Source organism: Fundulus heteroclitus, chromosome 8 (genome assembly GCF_011125445.2).
Source record: "Fundulus heteroclitus isolate FHET01 chromosome 8, MU-UCD_Fhet_4.1, whole genome shotgun sequence".
In the NCBI taxonomy this organism is placed as follows: domain Eukaryota; kingdom Metazoa; phylum Chordata; class Actinopteri; order Cyprinodontiformes; family Fundulidae; genus Fundulus; species Fundulus heteroclitus.
This window is the reverse complement of record NC_046368.1, coordinates 27,806,417-27,826,443: the sequence shown is the minus strand read 5'-3', so window position 1 is coordinate 27,826,443 and position 20,027 is coordinate 27,806,417. Positions and strand designations below refer to the sequence as shown.

The following is a 20,027-nucleotide window of genomic DNA, read 5'->3' as shown; positions in this document are numbered from 1 at the left end:
TCTCTCTGTCTCTATTCCCATCGGTTCCTATCGGCGAGACCCATCCAATATGGCAGCGAGGCGTCTATGTATATAATCTCTATCGTAACAGACGGGAGACTGCTGCAGCTGAGCAGTTCTTCATTGTGTGTGTGTGTGTGTGTGTGTGTGTGTGTGTGTGCCAGTGCATCATGTTAAGCTAGTTAACATGAATACTAGTGTTACCTCTGTGTTGCATCTCTTACCAGTTAGTTCATGATGAGGATTACCACAACCCTCTTTCATTTCTGTGTAGAACCTGTGCTCACTTTGGCTTTCCACAAATTTAAAATAAATCTTTATTGCCACGAAGGAAAGACCAGAAGCAGGGAGAGCAGAAGACAGCAGCAGTGAACAATGATGCTGACCTAATAAAAAAAAAAAATCTGAAACGTGTACAGATTTTTAAGAAAAAAAGTTGACTTTTTTTATTGTTTGTTTATGTCCATTTGTGTTTTCAGTTTTATTCCTAAATGACATTCCTGCTTGTCCGTATGATTGCCTCTGTGTGCAGGGTGGAGTTTCAGCATGGGATCAGCCTACCAGTTCCACAGCTGGAGAGTGTTTGTGGTGGTCTGTGCGCTGCCTTGCGTCTCTGCAGTGGTAGCTCTCACTTTTATGCCTGAGAGCCCTCGCTTCTTCCTGGAGGTAAAACTGACACAATATTGTATCACTAGCAGCACTGACATTTTGCCTTAAAGGACGGAGTCAATGACTTTCTGTGTAATCTCTTTAGCCTCAACAGATCTTGTGAAAAGGCCAAATGCAATGAAACTATGATACTGATGGAGACTGTCTCCTTATCCTTAGTCCCTTTCAGCTTAGTCGTTTGTGTTAAATAGAGCTGTTTTTTTTGTTAACAACGCTTCCAGGCCATAAATCCCATACTTTAGTAAAATAAGATTATTGTAGTTTAAAGGCACAATACATACCAGAAATGTATTTATTTAATAAACATGTGTCTCAGTAGTGTGTGGGAACCCTGAAGATTCAATTCAATTCAATTCAATTTATTTATATAGCGCCAAATCATGAAACATGTCATCTCAAGGCACTTTACAAGTCAAGTTCAATCATATTATACAGATTGGGTCAGATTATACAGATTGGTCAAAAATGTCCTATATAAGGAAACCAGTTGATTGCATCAAAGTCCCGACAAGCAGCATTCACTCCTGGGGAAGTGTAGAGCCACAGGGAGAGTCGTCTGCATTGTACATGGCTTTGCTGCAATCCCTCATACTGAGCAAGCATGAAGCGACAGTGGAAAGAAAAAACACCCGTTAGCGGGAAGGAAAAACCTCCAGCAGAACCGGGCTCAGTATGAACGGTCATCTGCCTCGACCGACTGGGGTTACAGAAGACAGAGCAGAGACACAACAAGAGAGATAAAAAAAAGCACAGAGGCACACATTGATCTAGTAATCTGTTCTACATTAGATGGTAATAGCGGGTGAGCCGTCTTCTCTGGATGATGTCACAGTTAACAGAACGCCAGACCAGGTGTACTTACTATGAAGAAAAAGAGAGAGAGCAAAAAGTTAAAAGCTGAAATGACGACAGTCATTTCAATGTAATACAATGCAAAACTGGAGAACAGTAGACTGAAGAACAGTAGAAATCAGTAGAGTGAGAAAATTAGACCCTGATGTCCTCCAGCAGCTTAGGCCTATCACAGCACAACTATAGAGATAGCTCAGGGTAACATGAGCCACTCTAACTATAAGCTTTGTCAAAAAGGAAAGTTTTAACATTAGTCTTAAAAAAGATAACCACAACGTCCTGCCATCTCCTCCTCATGCAAGTCAACAACTTGGTCACACACTACTGTGGGACGGCGTCACATTCTTCAATCTGCATTTGAGTGGACATACAGAGTTGCCATTGTTAGCAGTATCTTGTCATTCCAGAATCAGAATCACCTTTGACTGACTCTGGTTCCACTTATCTCTTGCTGAAAACATTTTATTATAAATTTACAAAACTGAAAAATAGATTTGTTTTCCTTTCTAAATATGAATACAAGCATGTTTCTACTAAATATAATGACATGGCTTGACTGGTGCAAGTAAGCATGGCATCGATCTAGACACTCTGGGGAAGCCTGGGGGAGGAAACCATCTCTGTTTTTGTAAATAGCGCTCTGTGGTGCCGACCTGAACTGTTTCTGTGCAGCATATATGTCTGCAGATATGTTAGCTGCCCTTAACATGACACCTGACCCAAACAAATCCTGGATGGAGGGAAGATCAGCTCCAATGATCCTCTCTGCAGCCTTAAACTGTTCATCGTAGTTTGGACTTGCCCTGTTTTATGGATGAGCAAATCACTGTCATGGATGTGGAAAAAACAGTCTGGATAATGGCAGAGTGGAGGATGACCAGCAGCTCCTCTGGAAGGTTGTACTTCTAACGTTGCCACAGGAAGTACAGTCTCTTGATATTATCTTCCCTCCACTGATGACAAACTTTGTTTTTTGTGAGGGGGAATACCACCTGAGTCCAGAAGATGACCAACTTGATTTATTATCTAGCCATTTTGTTCAGTTGGGAAAAATTTGAGAAAAATATTGAAGCAATGTTTTATTCGTTTATTTTGTCCTTTATGGCCAACATGTCAGCTAGCAGAACTTTTATGTTTATTTTATGATAACTATTTTTGTTTTACTCAGCTTTATATTTATTGTATTTTCAGAACTTGGATCACCCTGGTACATAATTAAATAATATGTATGAAAGGAGTGTGCTGCATAGGATGTTGTTGACTGTGTTTTTATGTTGTCTGATTACTTTCTTTTCTTATCAGTTGATGTATTTGGCCAGTGTCATGTGTTCACCCACTGAACAATGTTTCCCCTTTGGGACAACAGAGTATCTATTCTACGCATGGCAAAATTATTGCAGAGATTAACTATCTGTGAGTAATGACAACTCACTAGATCTATGATCCGATGATGATCAGCCAAGAAGCTGCAACTGGGATGGAGAGAGAGATCAGAGCTGCAAGCCCTGTCCTTACTATGCTGTCATCGAACGGACAGTGCAATTCCTCTGTGACATGTGACTTTAAAAAAGAGAAAAAAGTGGGAAATTAACAATCCAAACTATACAAGCTATACATACTTTATTTCTTCTGTTAAACATTTTTTTAATTGTTGTGCCTAAACTTAAGAAAATCCGTTAGTTACTGCACAGAGATCTTCTCACTAGATGAAAATCTAGCTTTGACTGCATGGTCACTGGGATAACTTAAGTGTACAAAAACATGTGCTTAACTCATTAAATGTATCTGCATCCCAGACAGGTAAACACGACGAGGCCTGGATGGTGCTCAAACACATCCATGACACCAACATGCGCGCCCGAGGAGAGCCTGAGAGGGTCTTCACTGTGAGTACGCTCACCATCCCCCATTGCGCCTCATGTCTGCTGCAGGGCCTTCAGCCGCTGACAGAACGTTGTCTCCCCCTGCAGGTGAACAGGATAAAAGTCCCCAAACAGCTGGACGAGCTGGTGGAGATGCAGAGCGAGTCAGCCAACCCTGTGCTCAAGGTCCTCTTCAGGATCAAGGCTGAGCTCAGAGGAGTATGATGCCGTTCCTCTTGATCTGTAACGGATCCGTTTCATTATGGACCTCTAGGCTCTAAATGTCTTTTTTTTTCTTCCCCTTTACAGATCTGGTTGACTTTTATGAGATGTTTCAACTACCCAGTTAGAGAAAACACCATCAAACTGGCAGCAGTCTGGTTTACCTTGTCATTTGGGTAAGAAATGATCCGCATGTCCCCTCTGGTATTACTTTTAATTCTCTGTTATCACTAGACTTCTAAAACTTTCAGCTGACATTTTCTTTACTCGTGTTACTTGGATAAGATTATTTTTCTCTGGTTTTTGAGTAAAATTATCTGGAAATTGTGACTAATTTTTTGTGTTGTATTGGATCATACTATTACTGATATGAGGTGGTATAGAAATGGCAGGAAGTCCCTGAATCTTTACAGCTTTAAAGCTTGTTGTTTACCCCCCAATAAAATAAATGGTCTTCTGTAAATTGGGACAGTTACATGTTACTTTAAATAGTGTTTATTTAAAGTATGAGTATGCATTTCTTGGAAAATAGACCCTCCTGCTTAAGAGCTTAAAGGAATAACCAACACCTGGACACACCCATACTCACCAAAATAAATGTAATTAAATAACACGTAAATGCATCTAAAATAATACATTTTAGTAATTCAGTTTTTTCTTTTGAGAATAACATGAAAATTATGTTTCATATGTTCACATGGTACAACTGAATAAACACTAATAATAAGTTTAAATGAGAAATCTGATGCAGTATTTTTATCTAATAATTGTACACATGAAATTTTAAGGAGAACACAAATAATGGCCTTTACACTGACAAAGAATTTACCAATCAAATGTCAAAAAATATCTACCTATAGCAATTTCATTTAACTTAACAAACTTGTTTGTTTCAGTTGATCCATATTGTGTCATTATGTAGCTATTTTTCAGTCACTTGCTTACAAATGATCAGCTTTATTTTGGTGAGGACTGAGAAGATTTAACCCAATCCTCAGCAAAGAGAGAAACCTAAAGTCGTGTGTTCTCAGACTCTCTCCAGCAGTTATTTTAGAATCACCGACTGGCTCCAAATGAAGTTATTTTTGTATGAAGAACCCAGAGCAAAACACATGCGTTGAGAGAATCCAAAATTCGTATAGAAAAGTTGCAACAAAAATTAAAATCTCAATTTGTTAAATGAAACTCAAGTCAGCTGATGGCATTCCTGACATTCTGTTGTCTTCTGTAATGGTTTTGTTAACATTTATCCAAATGGTCAACATTACAGCAAACATGCAATGTTATAAAATTGTTTCCTTGTAGTTAGGGCCAAACAACACATAATAAATCCAAACTGATTTACAGCATATTCCATTATCATAATTGAATTTAATCAAAGGGGTATTGCCAGAGACCTTTCTGCTCCTATTGGTTAAGTTTTCCAACAGAGGCTTTTACTGTTGCAGGTTTTACGGACTGTCAGTGTGGTTCCCAGATGTCATCAAACACCTTCAGGCTGATGAGTACGCTTCCAGAGTGAAGATTCACCAAAATGAGCGCATTGAAGACTTCACCTTCAATTTCACACTTGAGAACCAGATCCACAGAAATGGAGTCTTTCTGAATGACAGGTACAACTGGCTGAGGCCCTCGTCCACTAACACTGCACTAAACACAGTGTTAGGTCTTTGCAATTTGGTGGAATTTGATGTTTTGGCTCAATTATTTGCCACTTCATTTGCATCTAATTCACAACTCGAATAGCACTACTGAATAATATTTAAATAAAACTCAATTAGTGTAGAAAGATTAGTTATTTACACTCCTGCTACTTTTAATCTGGGTATATATAAATAGAAACTCAGACATCCTTCTCCCCAGCAACATCTTCCAGCTTATTCTGGGAGATCCCAAGGTGTTCCCAGACCAGCGAGTTTTAGGTCACACATACATATTTATGTGGAAATGCCATCAAACGCTCTGTATATAAATATTCCATAGGGCTTCAGTTAATCATAGGAATCATGTCACATTAGTTTGGGATAATTTTTGTCCCAAAGTTTTGATAATAGCCTTCCTAAAGAAGTTTAAACCTGCATATATTGCAAAAAATATCAGGCATTCTCATTAAAATCACATTTTCTGTGAGATTCTTGTACATACTCTGCATGCCACTTTACCTCCCTTTAGGAATCTGATACTTTTTGCACTAATAGCATTTACAGTTTTATGTAAGCATGAGTCTCTTCTTCTCAAAAGGGATGCAAGCTCAGTTGTCATTTCTTCCTTTTCAGTTGTCACCCTATTATGTCCATTTCCATTTTTGAAGGTGAGAACTGCTGTGCAGAAAGCAGTAAAAAAGATAGTAAGCAGGCACCAGGCTTTTAGTTGATGCATTTGCATAGATAGTACCAAATTTGGGCATCAGTTCAAAATACAAAGGGCACCCAAAATTATAATAAAAAGTATCCAACTCAAATGTGAGTTCATCAGGCAGAAATGTATTTTTCATTACTCAAATGAGGAGCAGGATATAGAGGAGACTTGCTGCTCTGCTTCTGATCAGCTTTGCTAGTCTGATCTAGATGAGTGTCAGCACTCCCAGTTGCCCCAGCAACTGTCTCACCAGGATACTTTATTTATTATCTGTGAGCTGTGCAGCTGGTGGTGTAAAACATGGGGGTGGTGAATGGAAGGAGCTAAAAATCTAATTTCTTTACATCTAATCGGCCCGTATTTTACACATGAGCATTTAGCTGCACTATTCCGAGGAGTATGGTTGTCGTGCCAATCAAACTATTTAAACATTTTCTTTGGCCCTTAAAAGTTCCTTCAGGTTAAGTCCTGCTCATGTGATGGTTGGAGGGGAAATCAGATAGACAATCTGTTCAATGATATTAGACACTGAGAATAGAAAGACTCTTGTACAGTTAATTGTCATGGGTAAACGTGAAGGAAGAGCCTTTGGATAAAGCAGTTTCTCACTTATTTAACAATGTGAAATCTTGAGGTCAGCTGTTTATTGACAAAAGAGGGCATGCATAAAGTTAAAACTAAGGTAAAACAAACCATTTTCTGACCTCAGAAACTTCAAAATCACAAACCGCTGCCACAGTCATCTGGAAGATTGCACTGCTGATTCTATTGATCTGTAGTAGTCATGCCATCAACTGTGGTTGCATCCTCTTCCTCCTTCTGCCTTGAGTTTCTCCTTCTTTTGAAGCCAACATTCCATTTGTTTCATAGTATCAGGGGAAAAAAGTGTTTTGAACAGAGTTTTTGGTGGGTAATGAGAAGTGTGCCATCTTCCACTATTTACTTTGTTCAAATCGTACCCCCTTCGCCTGTACATAGGATTGTTGTGCAAGGAAATAGTGCCCTTTGTTGTCAATATGCAGCCATAGTGGTGTGAAAACAAGTTTGTTATTAAGATCTATCAGTCTGGAAAGGCCAGGCCATTTCTATAGCGTTGGGATTCCAGCGAACCACAGTGAGAGCCGATATTCGCAGAACCTTCCCAGGAGTGGCCTGTCGACCAAGATTAACCCAAGAGAGTGCAGCGATGAGACATCCAGGAGGTCATAGAAGACCCCACAACAACCTTCACAGAGGTCACGCCTCCACCATCAGAAAGACTGGTCAAAAATGGCCTGCATGGTAGAGGTCCAAAACTAAAGCAATGCTGAGCAAAAAGAACATTAAAGCTCATCTCAATTTTTCCAGTACACATCTTGATAATCCCAAGAGTTTTGAGGAAATATTCTGTGCACTCACGAGATTGAAGTTAAACTTTTCCGGAAGGTGTGTGTCCTGTTACATCTGCCGTAAAGGTAACACCAAATTTCAGGAAAAGAATATCATACCATTAATAAAATATGGTGGTGGTAGTGTGATGGTCTGGGGTTGTTTTGCTGCTGCAGGACCTGGAAGGCTAGCTGTGATAGATGGATCCATGAATACTGCTGTCATCCATAAAACCCTCACTTTGGAGTGGCCTAGTCAAAGTCCTGACCTGAATCCTATTGAGATCCTGGGGCATGACCCTAAAATTTAATTCTGGAAATTGTTGAAACCCTCCAATGTGTTTGATTTACAACAATTCAGCAAAGATGAATGAGCTGAACATGCTACACAGCACTGGACAAGAGTCATAGAAAGTTGTCACAAACACTGCTGCCCTCAGCAGCAACTGTAGTTGCTGCTGAGGGCAGCAACCAGTTATTAGGTTTAGGGGGCAATAAGCTTAATTTAAAACTTCATTTTGGGTCTACTTGTGTTGCCTTTACTAAATATTTAAATTTGTCTGATCTTCTGAAACTCTTACGTGTGACATAAATGCAAAAATGAAGAAATCAGGAAGGCGGCAAACACTTTTTCACACCACTGTATAAACCCATGCTTGAAAATGCCTACAACCAGTTTATGGTTGATAACAATAGGCAGACGTGCCTCTGTAGTTTCAGACCTAACTCCAGACTTAACTTTTTTCTGTCAGAAAAAGTATTTTGAAATGTATTTTTTTTTTGTTTTGAAAACCAGGGAGAAGGCTGACTGTAATCCATCTTTTTCAAATTTTTAAGTATTTAAGATTTCCTGCCGCAAATTTTTCCCATTTGGTCTCTTTTCAAGATCTTTGATAAAAAGAGCGATGAATGACATCTTGGGATTGTTGTTGCGTTCCCATGTGAAATATATTCATTACTGACTCAAGTCCTGAATTCACAATTACACTTCTGTTTGGCCCTGAAATTCCTGGTTTTCCAGACGCAGTAAATTAAATGCAGCTGCAGTGCAACACGCTTCTGTGAGGCTCTTTTGGCAGTGTGTTGTTGTTAAAAGTGCTTGTCCTGAAGTGGAATAGCGGCACCATTTGTCATTCCCACAAACAACCACAACAGGTAATATTAATCCAGCCTCCTTTATCTTCCCCAAGCACCAGGAAATTGAAAGCCTTATCACAGCCCCAGTCCATTTTTCTGCTCTCTTCCTTCACATACTCAGACACTTAAACAGAAGCTTACACAAGGGGCAGAAAGAAGGTGATACTGTACGTTTTATTATTCTTATTATTTTGTACATGAGAATAAAGCCACACCAGTACAATAACGGTCTGTGAAGCTACATGCAACAGATTTTAAAGATAGGATGATGTTTTATTCCTGCTGGACTGCTTAAAGGCTTGAAAATGTTTTTTTAATAAATAGTAAAATGTAGTTTCTAAATACTGACCTAAAATAAATTCTGGATGATTAATGATGAATCAAGTAAAGAATCAACATGAAAGACAAATTGAATGAAAAAAGAAGCAAAAAACATGATTTTTTAAGAAAACCCTAAAAACAATGCTTAAAATATTAAATACAGAGTGCATTAGGTTTAATTCGATTGTTAGTGGATAACTGTGAAGTGGAAGGAATATGACATTTTTCCTTTAGAAATGAAACATGAAAGATGTCGCAATTTTATTTAGAATCCCTTTCACTGATAAAAACCAGGGCAACAAATGCTTTGAGAAGTCACAAACAGTAATATATAAAGTTTATATATCGGTCTTGTATGCACACACACAAATATATAAATATATATATATATATATATATATATATATATATATATATATATATATATATATATATATATATATATATATATATATATATATATATATATTCTAAATATATATATATATTCAGAATTCTGAATATATATATATATATATATATATATATATATATATATATATAATACATACATACATACATACATACATACATACATACACACACACACACACACACACATACGCACATTCTTCGAATAAATGCTGCCTTGTTTTCTTCCTTAATAAAATAACACAGACCATAAAATAAAAAAATAAATATAAATGTAGATGTCTTCTAGAAGCAAGCTTCTAGAAGTTCAATTGTCCAAATACATGAAAGCAATTTACCCTGAACTCCACATTTGATATCTGTGCATTTAGTGAATATAGCAACTCTGCATTTTGGTGATATAAGCGAGACAGAAACATGCATCTCTTCAAAGGGAAGAAATTCTTCATCAGCACCTTCTGGCATCAGGAGTGTGTTACATATTTAAGTAAATCCTGTTTTACTGAATTCTACCGTTCTTTCTATCTCCTCCCAGGTTTATCGGCATGAAATTCAAGGCGGTGAAGTTTATAGACTCCTCTTTTGTGAACTGCTATTTTGAAGATGTCTCCTCAGTGGGATCCTCCTTCAGAAACTGCACCTTTGTGGACTCTTTCTTTTACAACACTGGTGAGTCTGCTCCTCGTGTGTTTCTCTCAAGAAGGAAAGTTCCCTAAAACTCAACCTAGACATTTAACTCTTCTCCTAGAAAAAGAAAAAAAAACTTGCTGCCTCGGGTGTTTGAATGCATTTCGGATGTTTTTATATATTTTTTAAAGAAAACCTCTACATAGCTGGAAAGGTACCATTGGGATTCAGTATCTCTTCCTTCAGGGGATTCTGAAGGAAGCATAAACCCAAACTGAAACATTGTCAATTGAAAGTATCATGAGAAAATGTATAATGTCAGGAGGGAAACGTATAAATGTATATGAAGTAAAACATGAAAACTAAACCATAACAACCACAATTCTAAATCCAGTCTCACTGAAAAATGTGTTATATTCACACTGGTCCACCAGGAGAAACGCAGTATTGTCATAATTTGGCTCCTCAATACGTTTCAGTCCTACATTTTAGTTGGCCTAATCATTTTTATTCATTTACATTACTCGCTTTGGCTCCAGCCTGCACACGTAACCTGAGTGTACATTAATGAGAAATAAAATTAACTTTTTTAATTTCAGCAATTTGCTGCAATGAAACAAAGAGTGAAACATTTAAAGGGGTCTGAATACTTTCCGTACCCACTGTATATGGCTGTGTCTTAGCAGGTCAAAGAAAATATAGGACTGAAGTATCAAGGAGACAAATTGTCTACTTGACAAATACGACAAATACTACATTACCTCATGTGGACCAACGTATATTCTATATAATTGTTTACCAATAAAGGCTAAATAAGACTATGACCCATTTCATGTTGGGATAGATTTGGATTTTTCAGTGGTGGACATATGAAAACAGATGATTGTGGAGCTAACTTTTGTACATCACATTATCATTCAGGATAAGTTTAGAAATTGTTTGTAGACCGGTGAGTGTTTGTTTTATTGGGTTTGATAACTGTAATTATGATAATATTCACAACAACATATTCATCTGGCATGTACATACACTGTTCTGACTCTCAATCCACATCTACACAGACTTCTCTACAACAGTAGGAGTCACGGCTCCACAAAAAACATAAAACATTGTTAATAGCTGTGCTGTTTTCTTCTTACCTTTCTTCCTCTTGTTGTGGTGAGTTCAGGTGCAGATGTCAGCTCCCATTGCTCAATAACAGAAGCCCCAGTATCCACCTTTCTTTCTGTAAACAGTGTGTAGCTGTGTAACCCTAATCCCTTTAATTAGCAGTGTAACCGAGTTTTCTGGGTTTGCTACTGGCAACACATGAGGTGGCAGGAGACTGGACTCAGAACTGGGCTTTTGGGTCGCTGTGTGGCTTTATTTTTCCCCCTAAAAAACACTGTGGAGCTAACTGCCTGCCCTGGTATGGTAATCCTCAAGGAACATTTAACCAGCATGTATAAAATAAGAAAAACGTGTTTCTTCTGTTGTGCATTTTAACCTCTTTGATTATGAAGTTGATTAAAAACCATAAAAGGATATTATTATTGATAATATGTTATTCTAATCAAAGAAAAGCAGCGATAAACAATGTTTCAAATTGTCGTGATTAAGGGCCTTTAATGATTATAACTAGCAATTGGGTTTATTACTAAAATTATTAATTAATTATTCATCGTATTTGCCATGAAAGATGGATGTCTAGACAGTTGTAAGACTGAAGTAGATTTGCCACCATTAAATGTTAATAACCTTCAGGTATAATTGCACTTGGACTCATTAATCATTAAACACAAGCAAAGGGAAATAATGTCTCATATATTTGTAATCCAAAAGGGATGATTTGTACACTTAAGAGACAATTTGATCAGTGATGTCAAAACCACAATTGAACTATATACAATGGAATAAACCAATAATAACTTTTTACAGCAATTATTTTGCTTCATACTAATACTACTTGAACACACTACAGTACTGAATACACACACATAAGGATGACAATAAAAGCAATAACAAACAGCGAAATGATGAAACTTGGATGTAGGAGCTTTTAGCTTTAGGTAATTTTTTAAATTAATTAAACATACTTAATTAAGCATTGATTAATCGCTATTAAGACAAGCAAATGATGTAACGGCATTGAAATGGTTCTGCAGTGATGTGATGGTGATTTAAAGCAAGGCCTACTACTAGCCGAGTGGCTACAGTGAGCTAGCTTTAGCTGCTAAGCCAACAGCTTCAAATGGCTACAGCTTATGCCTGAGCTAACCACAGTTACAGTTTAGACAACACAAGCACATAGAACAACCGAGAGGTGGCTAAGTCTACACAAAGTCCACTAATTGACCCAATGAATGCTTCAAACAAAAACCTGGTGATTATCCAAAGCAGCAGAAGACAGCGAAGAGAAGAAAAGAATGGGGCAATCAGGAATCTAACAATAACGTTCAGAATAAACCTGGCACCAATGGCTTTCCCGTTCAGAATAATAATGATAAAATCCACAATAATACTCAGTTGTTGGTGCGGTGGCTTTCCCGGTAATCAATTAACAGAAAACACAGTAAGCAGCATATCACCTTAATTCGGTCAGAGCATGTAAATCATTCAAAGACGGTTCAACAACTCCTTCTGCAGTAAAAGCATCGGCATTAAACCTTTTTCTAAATAAATTCTGCCCAGGCAAAGATGGGTTTCTATATAGGAAATAATGGATCTTTCCTGGTCGATTGGAGGGAGAGATGCGTTGCCCCGACCTGTGCGGGGATAGCTCCCAGCAGTCTTTGTCAACTTCTTGACAGAAAACAGAAAAGACGGCCTTGTCTGTCGACAGAAAAGGGGGAGGAAAGTCCTTGTTTTTCCTTTGGTTGCGCGCTCAACCTGATTAAAGTCTTAGGACCTCCTCTGTCAGTCCAACGACCAAAGGGGTGAATGTGATGTTTGGCTTTGTCCAGCGAGGCAACATCACCATTTCCAACACATGTCTGAGTGTGAGGAATCTTCAGCTGAGATGAGGTCTCTTCGATACTGCTGACACCATCTCAAGGAGACGAACCCTGTTTGTACCATGCTTTTGTCATCTCGGGGGTGTGGTCTCACAGGTATCGGAGTTTTGGGTCCTAAACCGTGTTCCGTGCAGGGATCCGTAGTCCGATCTGCCATTTTATGGCACAACACTACACAGCAATGATGAAAGATTTTTGTTTCTGCTTTTCAGTAAAAAAATAGGGTAATAAATCATCAATGACAATAAATATAATATGTCATTGATGGTACAGCAATAAGTAACCCAAAAAGTCATGATCCAGAAAGGCTCAGCATTGTGTTCCAGGCTTCGCAGTGTTGCCAGTGATTTTGGGTTTGGTCATTTATACTGTTTCCAAGGTAGAGGTAATTGAGCTGGCTGCTTGTTTCTCTCGCAATAACTGGCAACACTGGAGAGGCTTCCCAACGCACACGCACCGTTTTCTTCTTCTAAATGTAATTATGCAGCGGTCTGGGCACAGAGCGATAGAACATTCTTCTCATAAGCTTCCACTGTCGTGTAAAAGTTGAAGTTTAAAAGTCCTTTATCCTGAGCTAAAACATATATCCCCTCAAACATGCAACGCTGCGCCCATTCATCATGTGCCATGTGTGTGCATACAGCATCTTTCATCTGAAGGTGTGTGACAAAGACTGAGTGACCGCTGATGGTTAACTTCTAAAGCTCTACAGACCTCTGCCTTAGTTAAAGACAGGCAGGGCAAGACATTTCCTCCTTGGAATAGTCAAAACCACTACTGACCACTAAAACAAACACAAAGACTCATCTCCTATTTGTCAAAAAGAACACCCTGATGATCCCCTAGATGTTTATGAATTCTGTAAACTCTTTTTGCATGGTGTGCATCTTGTCATATATCACTTGAAACTAACATGAATAACCTGGCGTTTCAGAAAAGGAACATCATAACTGCAGTAGTGCTTCTGTGGCTGCTTTTGCCACCATGGATGACACAAACAGCTTTTTAGATCACAATTACTTTTTTTTACAAATTAACATGATGGTTCATTTTTCCCCTTATTAAATTAAATCGTGTAAAACATCTATTTTTAATTAATGCTAGTTAACTTTGTCTGATATTAAAAGTTATCGTATGTGAAAGTGTGAAGTTGTGAGTTGGTCCATGTCCAAGTGTGACAAAAAAAAGCAAAGAGACGAAATCTGTAGGATGCAAATATTTGGAAAGCATTGTAATTCTACGTGGGCTGCAACTGATCCCTGTCCCAACTTGTTCATAAAACTAAAGAATAAATCAGGTTTGTGTAGAGCAGTTTAGGACCATAGCACAGAAAAGAGCAGGAGAGCTGCCAGTTGAGAAATAAGTGATTTTATAATAAATTAACAAAGTTGACTGTATACAGAAACCAGGAACACTCCATACATGACACCAGAACAAGGTGGTATGACGAAGGACCTGGCAACTGGTTGTGGCTGAGCTAAATAAATAAATAAATAAATAAATAAATAAATAAATAAATATGGAAGGAGAAGCAGGTGAGGTGATTTACACAGGTGAGATGAGTAAAAGGCAATTATGTGGAGGGAAAGGAGGGCAGTTAGCTGGCAGGGAAAACTGAATCTAACAGGGAACTATGAGAATGGCCAGATATGATGGAAAGACTAACTAACTTAACAAAGACCAGGCAGAAAATAAAGATCTGACAGAACTACTGAAATAATAAAGAACAGAAGCCAACTAAACCAGACCTGCAACTAACAGGTACAAGAATACACTACAAACATAAATACTGAACAGAAACTAAACTAAAGACAGAAACAAGGGCCTAAGGATAAACAATACTAATAGCCAGTGGCGTCTCTGGCATAATAAGTTCAGTGGGGAACAAAAACTCAACACCTATTAGCTGCAACACATCTTTTAGTAATGCATACAACCAGACTGATCAATTTTAAATTAAACAGATATGTTAGCATAAACCAACGCAGTAGAAAACCCAGTGTTATACAAACTAAATGTAATACAATGTTTATACTTAAATTACAGATAAAGGCTCACTCATATTGCTCATATTGTTCATTTAGTAAACAGAAACAGATGGGCCAGGTCTCTAGCTTTTTTAATCATGCTGTTGTTTAGCCTATTTTGACAAAGAACAAACTTGATGCAGCTTCATTCAGAAACTATAGGCCCATTTCTGAATTGCCTTTTCTTATGAAAAATCTAAATATTGTTTTGGATTCCCAGAATATCTTTGATACATTTCAGTCTGCTTTATGTAAACACATTCAACTTAGACTGCCCTCTTTAGGGTTTCTAATGATATTTTGGTGGCTGCTAATGGGAGTAAATGTTCTTTGCTGGTCCATTTAGATCTCAGTGCAGCATTTAATACTGTTGATCACTGCACTGATTGATAAACTGAAAACAACTGTGGGCATTATTGGAGCAGCTCTGCACTGGTTTTACTCCTATCTTTCAGGCAGGAGTTTGTCTGTGTCCATAGGACCATATATGTCAGACTCTGCTCCTTTGTCTTTTGGTGTGCCCCAAGGTACTGTGCTTGGTCCCCTGCTGTTCAGTCTGTATATGCTTCCTCTTGGAAATATTATTGGTAGCTTTGAAGAAATATCATATCATTGTTATGCTGATGATATCTGATTATATTTATGTTTTAGTCCTCATAGGTTAGACAAACTGTCCGTGTTGCAGAACTGCTTTGCCTCCATTTACAAATGGATGGGAGACAACTTTTTGCACTCAAACAGAGACAAAACTGGGGTGGTCATTTTTTCCCCCCAAACAACATTGCCCCTAAGATCAGGCAGGCCATTGGGGCTCTATCATCCTCTGACGGTAATGTTGTGCAAAATCTGGGAGTAATGTTTGACAAATCTGTTTTTTAACAGTCATGTTAAATCTGTTGTTCATTCTCTTTTCTCCATCTCAGGAACATTGCTAAGATTAGATCTGTGATTTCTAAAGAAGAGATGGAAATGCTTGTTCATGCCTTTATTTCTTCTCGTCTGGATGATTGCAATGCACTGTACACATGTCTAGACAAATCCTCCCCGGACAGACTGCAGGTTGTACAGAATGCAGCTGCAAGGCTTTTGTCTAAAACCAACAGGATATTACATATCACTCCTGTACTTAAGGCTCTTCATTGGCTTCCAATTGGTTTTAGAGTACATTTTAAAATTTTAACCATTACTTACAGAGCCCTGAGAGCCTTGGATTCTTTGGAATCTTTTGGAAATCACCTTAAGACACATCTTTCTAGACAAGCTTTTAACTAGACAATGTAGTTTTTTTTATTTTAAATGGTATTTGTTTTATTTTATGCTATGTGAAGCCCTTTGTGATGCCTCTTTTCTGTGAAAGGTGATATATAAATAAAAAGAAAGTAAAAAATAAAAAGGATTCACATCAGTCTTTCAATGAGTCAGCAATGACAGCCGACACTAGATGGCTGCACACTATCCAGCAGAACGTAAACCTAACGTGTGCAATCCAGTTTTTTTATTGGACGATCTGAGGTTGCAGCCGTAGTAATTGTGCCACACAGCTGTCTATGCATAAGCCCTGTGATTTCAGATACAAGCGTTGGTGGGCCGGCCCCAATATCAACTTTATTACTCTATAAAAAGCGATCACATCCCACTGATTATTGCGAATATAGAGCGACATCTGGTGGGTCCAGGCCCCAAAGGTAGAGACGTCACTGCTAACACTGCAAAACATCAACAGGCTGCAGGATCCCCACAATATATAATCAAATCCCTGGGGATTCTGACAAAATGGGGGCATAAATATACCACTGGGGAACACCCTTATATGCTGTAAGCAGTGATGATGTGTCATTTTCTTCAGTAATACTGCAAGTACTATAGAAAAAAAAGGCTTGGTTTAGCTGAATGCAACATTGTATAATTTATTGTCTCATCATTTAATAATTTGAAGCCTGCAGTAGTGTTATCATTCTGCCACAGACTGATATAAAGCCTTACTGATTTTTATTTTTTCATGAAAATGATCTGAGACAAATTGCCTCATCTCTGTGTGGTGGCTTCTTCTGCACTTAACATCAAACATTCTAGTTTAAAAAAAAAAAAACTAAGAGTGGACAGATTTAGCTTTACATTTTAAAATGTAACTCCTTAACCACTCCACACTGTACACAGATGGCATTTCTTAATTTACAGTGAACAAGACTGAGCAGCAGAGCAGTGAAAGCATGTGGATGATATTGTACTGATAGAAAACTGATCTTTAATCTCACAATGAAAACCCTAAGTAACACATACTTAATAATTCATCATACAGTATTGTACAAATAAACTAAGAAAAAGTAAAATATGAATTTAAGGAGCATTATGGAGGTTCTGCCAACCGTTTAGAGACTTTTAAAAAGCCAGACTTGCAGCAAAGTGAAAGCAGCAGAGGCATGAAATGATCTAAGAGAAGTGGAGCTGAATCAGACCTTGTGGGAGTACCAGCTGGAAAAACAGTTCCCTCCAGCACTCAGGGAAAGCGCTGAACATGGAAACAGTGAGGCCATGTCAAGCTGCCGGTGAAGTCCCCCTGGGAAATGAAGTCTCATTGCTCCAAGCAAGACGTCTAACAAAAAAAAAAAAGAAAACGGGGAAATAAATTCAATGAGAAGAGACGGAATGAGAAAGGGAGGTGTGTGTGTGTGTGTGTGTGTGTGTGTGTGTGTGTGTGTGTGTGTGTGTGTGTTTGGTGGGGGTGTGTAATGTTTTCTTGCCAAAGCTGCTGCTGAAGTATAATGGGGAGGAATTAAACAGCAGCCAGGTTTCTTGATCTTATTATAAAGATAGGTGATGGAGAAAACACCACCACATTGTGGAAGATCTATAAGGTTCCCTACGCATTTTGTGTAAGAATATATCCTTTTTACCAATTTCAAATGTGATTTATTTCAGTATACAGATTTAGGCACCAACTGACTTCTTGTATGACCTGATTTAGCTCAGAATCTCACACCTAAAAATAAAAAATAGCATTTTTAAATAGACCATAAGTCTTAATGATGCATGTTTTTGTGGACTTATTGCCTGAGAGTCATGTCGATTTGAATTGATGAAGTTATCATCTAATTCACTTTTTATCTGTTACTTTCTACAGATATTGACGATGCCAAGCTGACAAATTCAAGAGTGATCAACAGCTCCTTTCACCACAACAAGACTGGCTGTCAGATGACTTTTGACGATGACTACAGCGCCTACTGGGTCTATTTTGTTAACTTCCTGGGAACTCTGGCTGTGTTGCCAGGAAACATCGTCTCTGCTCTCCTCATGGACAAGATAGGGCGCCTTAGTATGTTAGGTAGGTTCAGAATCTCATCAGACTTTTGTGCAGATAATAAATGGTTACATTTCCTTTTGCAAAAATGTCACATGGTCTCTGCATGTCGACCTTTGCGTCTGTAATGACCTCTAGTGGCATATAAATGGGTGATTATTAAAGGATGTTCCATATGCTTCCTTGCAGGAGGTTCCATGGTGCTATCAGGTATCAGCTGCTTTTTCCTTTGGTTCGGCACATCCGAGTCAATGATGATCTTCATGCTCTGTCTCTACAATGGTCTCAGCATCTCTGCATGGAACTCCCTGGACGTAGTCACCGCTGAGTTGTACCCTACAGACAGGAGGTGAGTTCTCAGAGGGAAGTTAGACCAGTCAACTAAAACTGGGATCACAACCTCGTTTTGTAAATTTTCCGCGAGAGTGATTAATCTACTGACGTTCTGTGACAGTAAACCTAATTTTCTGAGGTGGAGACAGGAGCATATGAGCAGTGTGTTCTAGTGCTGTACATGACCACCCAACAATGACAATATGCATGTCATTAAACCTGACAATGAGACAGCAAAAATGCACACGTCTGTATGCAAACTGACCAGCGTTGGGCTCTATTGGTTCACCAAAATATAAAAATAAATACAATACTTGTGTATCCTAACCCATGTCAGAGCAGAACAGAGAAATGTATTTCTAACTGCCTTGTTTGTCTCTTTGTCTTCAGGGGCACAGGATTTGGCTTCTGTAATGCCATATGTAAGCTGGCTGCAGTGCTTGGCAATCTGATTTTTGGCTCTTTGGTTGGCATCACCAAAGCTATCCCCATTCTCCTGGCGTCATCTGTTTTGGTTGGTGGCGGTTTGGTGGGCCTCCGACTGCCAGACACACGTTCCAATGTCCTCATGTAGACGTCGGCCGAGAGAACCGGGTTCACCGGGTTTTTACTCAGCATGCTGAACATTCGTTTTTGAGATCTTTTTTTTTTTTTATTAGAGTGTCGTTGCTGCCATTGTCAACGTGTGTTTCATGTCAATGACACGATGCTTAATATCATGCCAACTCAAATGCATTGCGGGTAGCGATTGTTCAGTTGATTCTGAGTAAGATACCCGGTAAAGAGTCTAATGCAGTTTTACAGAGCTGCGGATGTACAGAGAAAGCTTGTATGAACGATTGTCTTAACAATGCACCAGATGCCAGTTTTTGTCCCCAAACTGTTGGTGCTCTTACAGATGTTTAAAGCAAAAGGCTTATCTATCATGAGTGGTGATTAAACTCTGTAAATCAGCAGCTCAATACCTATAGGCTTTTTCGCACATGCAAGCCACAAAGGCATGTAAAAAAGTTACAAAAGGCTTGGAGTACCTGCAACCTTCTAAATCCTCCGCTGTAGTCACCATTTTCCAAAAAGAAAGCACACAGTTTTAATCCATGAAAAATAGGGCGGAACGATTTTGTAAAATAATCTAATTGCGATTTTTTTTCTTAATATTGCGATTTAATGCGATTTTTTCCCCAGTTTAATTTATCATATGTTTCAAAATATGTACAAACAACAAATCAATTTGTTTCCTCGCCATACGGATTAGTTGCTAAAAGAGCCACAGCATCTAAACTCGGAGCAGTAATGATTGCGTTCTGCCTACGATATATTTCAACCAAAATTGCAATTTTGACTTTTCTCTGCATTAACCACAAGCAACAAAAATGGCCTCTGAATAAAGATGTTTTTAATCAAGGACTATTTTAAATATAAACTTTTAATGTTTCTATTGATCAGAATATTATTCAAGAGAACAGCTTTTAGTTGATTTGGACATCAATCGTTGTTGAACATAAAGTGCAACCAACAAGCAAGTCTATGTATTAAATTGATTGACC

At 38.3% G+C, this 20,027-nt stretch overlaps 1 protein-coding gene across 1 annotated transcript in view; it reads left to right on the top strand.

The window, feature by feature from the left end:
- The window catches only part of LOC105931078 (synaptic vesicle glycoprotein 2C), an 80,383-nt gene extending 60,827 nt beyond the window's left edge, over nt 1-19,556 (top strand). Inside the window, exons 5-13 of the mRNA XM_036140505.1 lie at nt 533-666; nt 3,318-3,407; nt 3,492-3,602; nt 3,693-3,781; nt 5,054-5,218; nt 9,735-9,868; nt 17,968-18,171; nt 18,337-18,496; nt 18,871-19,556. Coding sequence (XP_035996398.1) covers nt 533-666; nt 3,318-3,407; nt 3,492-3,602; nt 3,693-3,781; nt 5,054-5,218; nt 9,735-9,868; nt 17,968-18,171; nt 18,337-18,496; nt 18,871-19,054 — 1,271 coding nt within the window. The 3' untranslated portion in view covers nt 19,055-19,556. The remainder of the gene's footprint in view (nt 1-532; nt 667-3,317; nt 3,408-3,491; nt 3,603-3,692; nt 3,782-5,053; nt 5,219-9,734; nt 9,869-17,967; nt 18,172-18,336; nt 18,497-18,870) is intronic.
- Nucleotides 19,557-20,027: the final 471 nt, after the last annotated feature.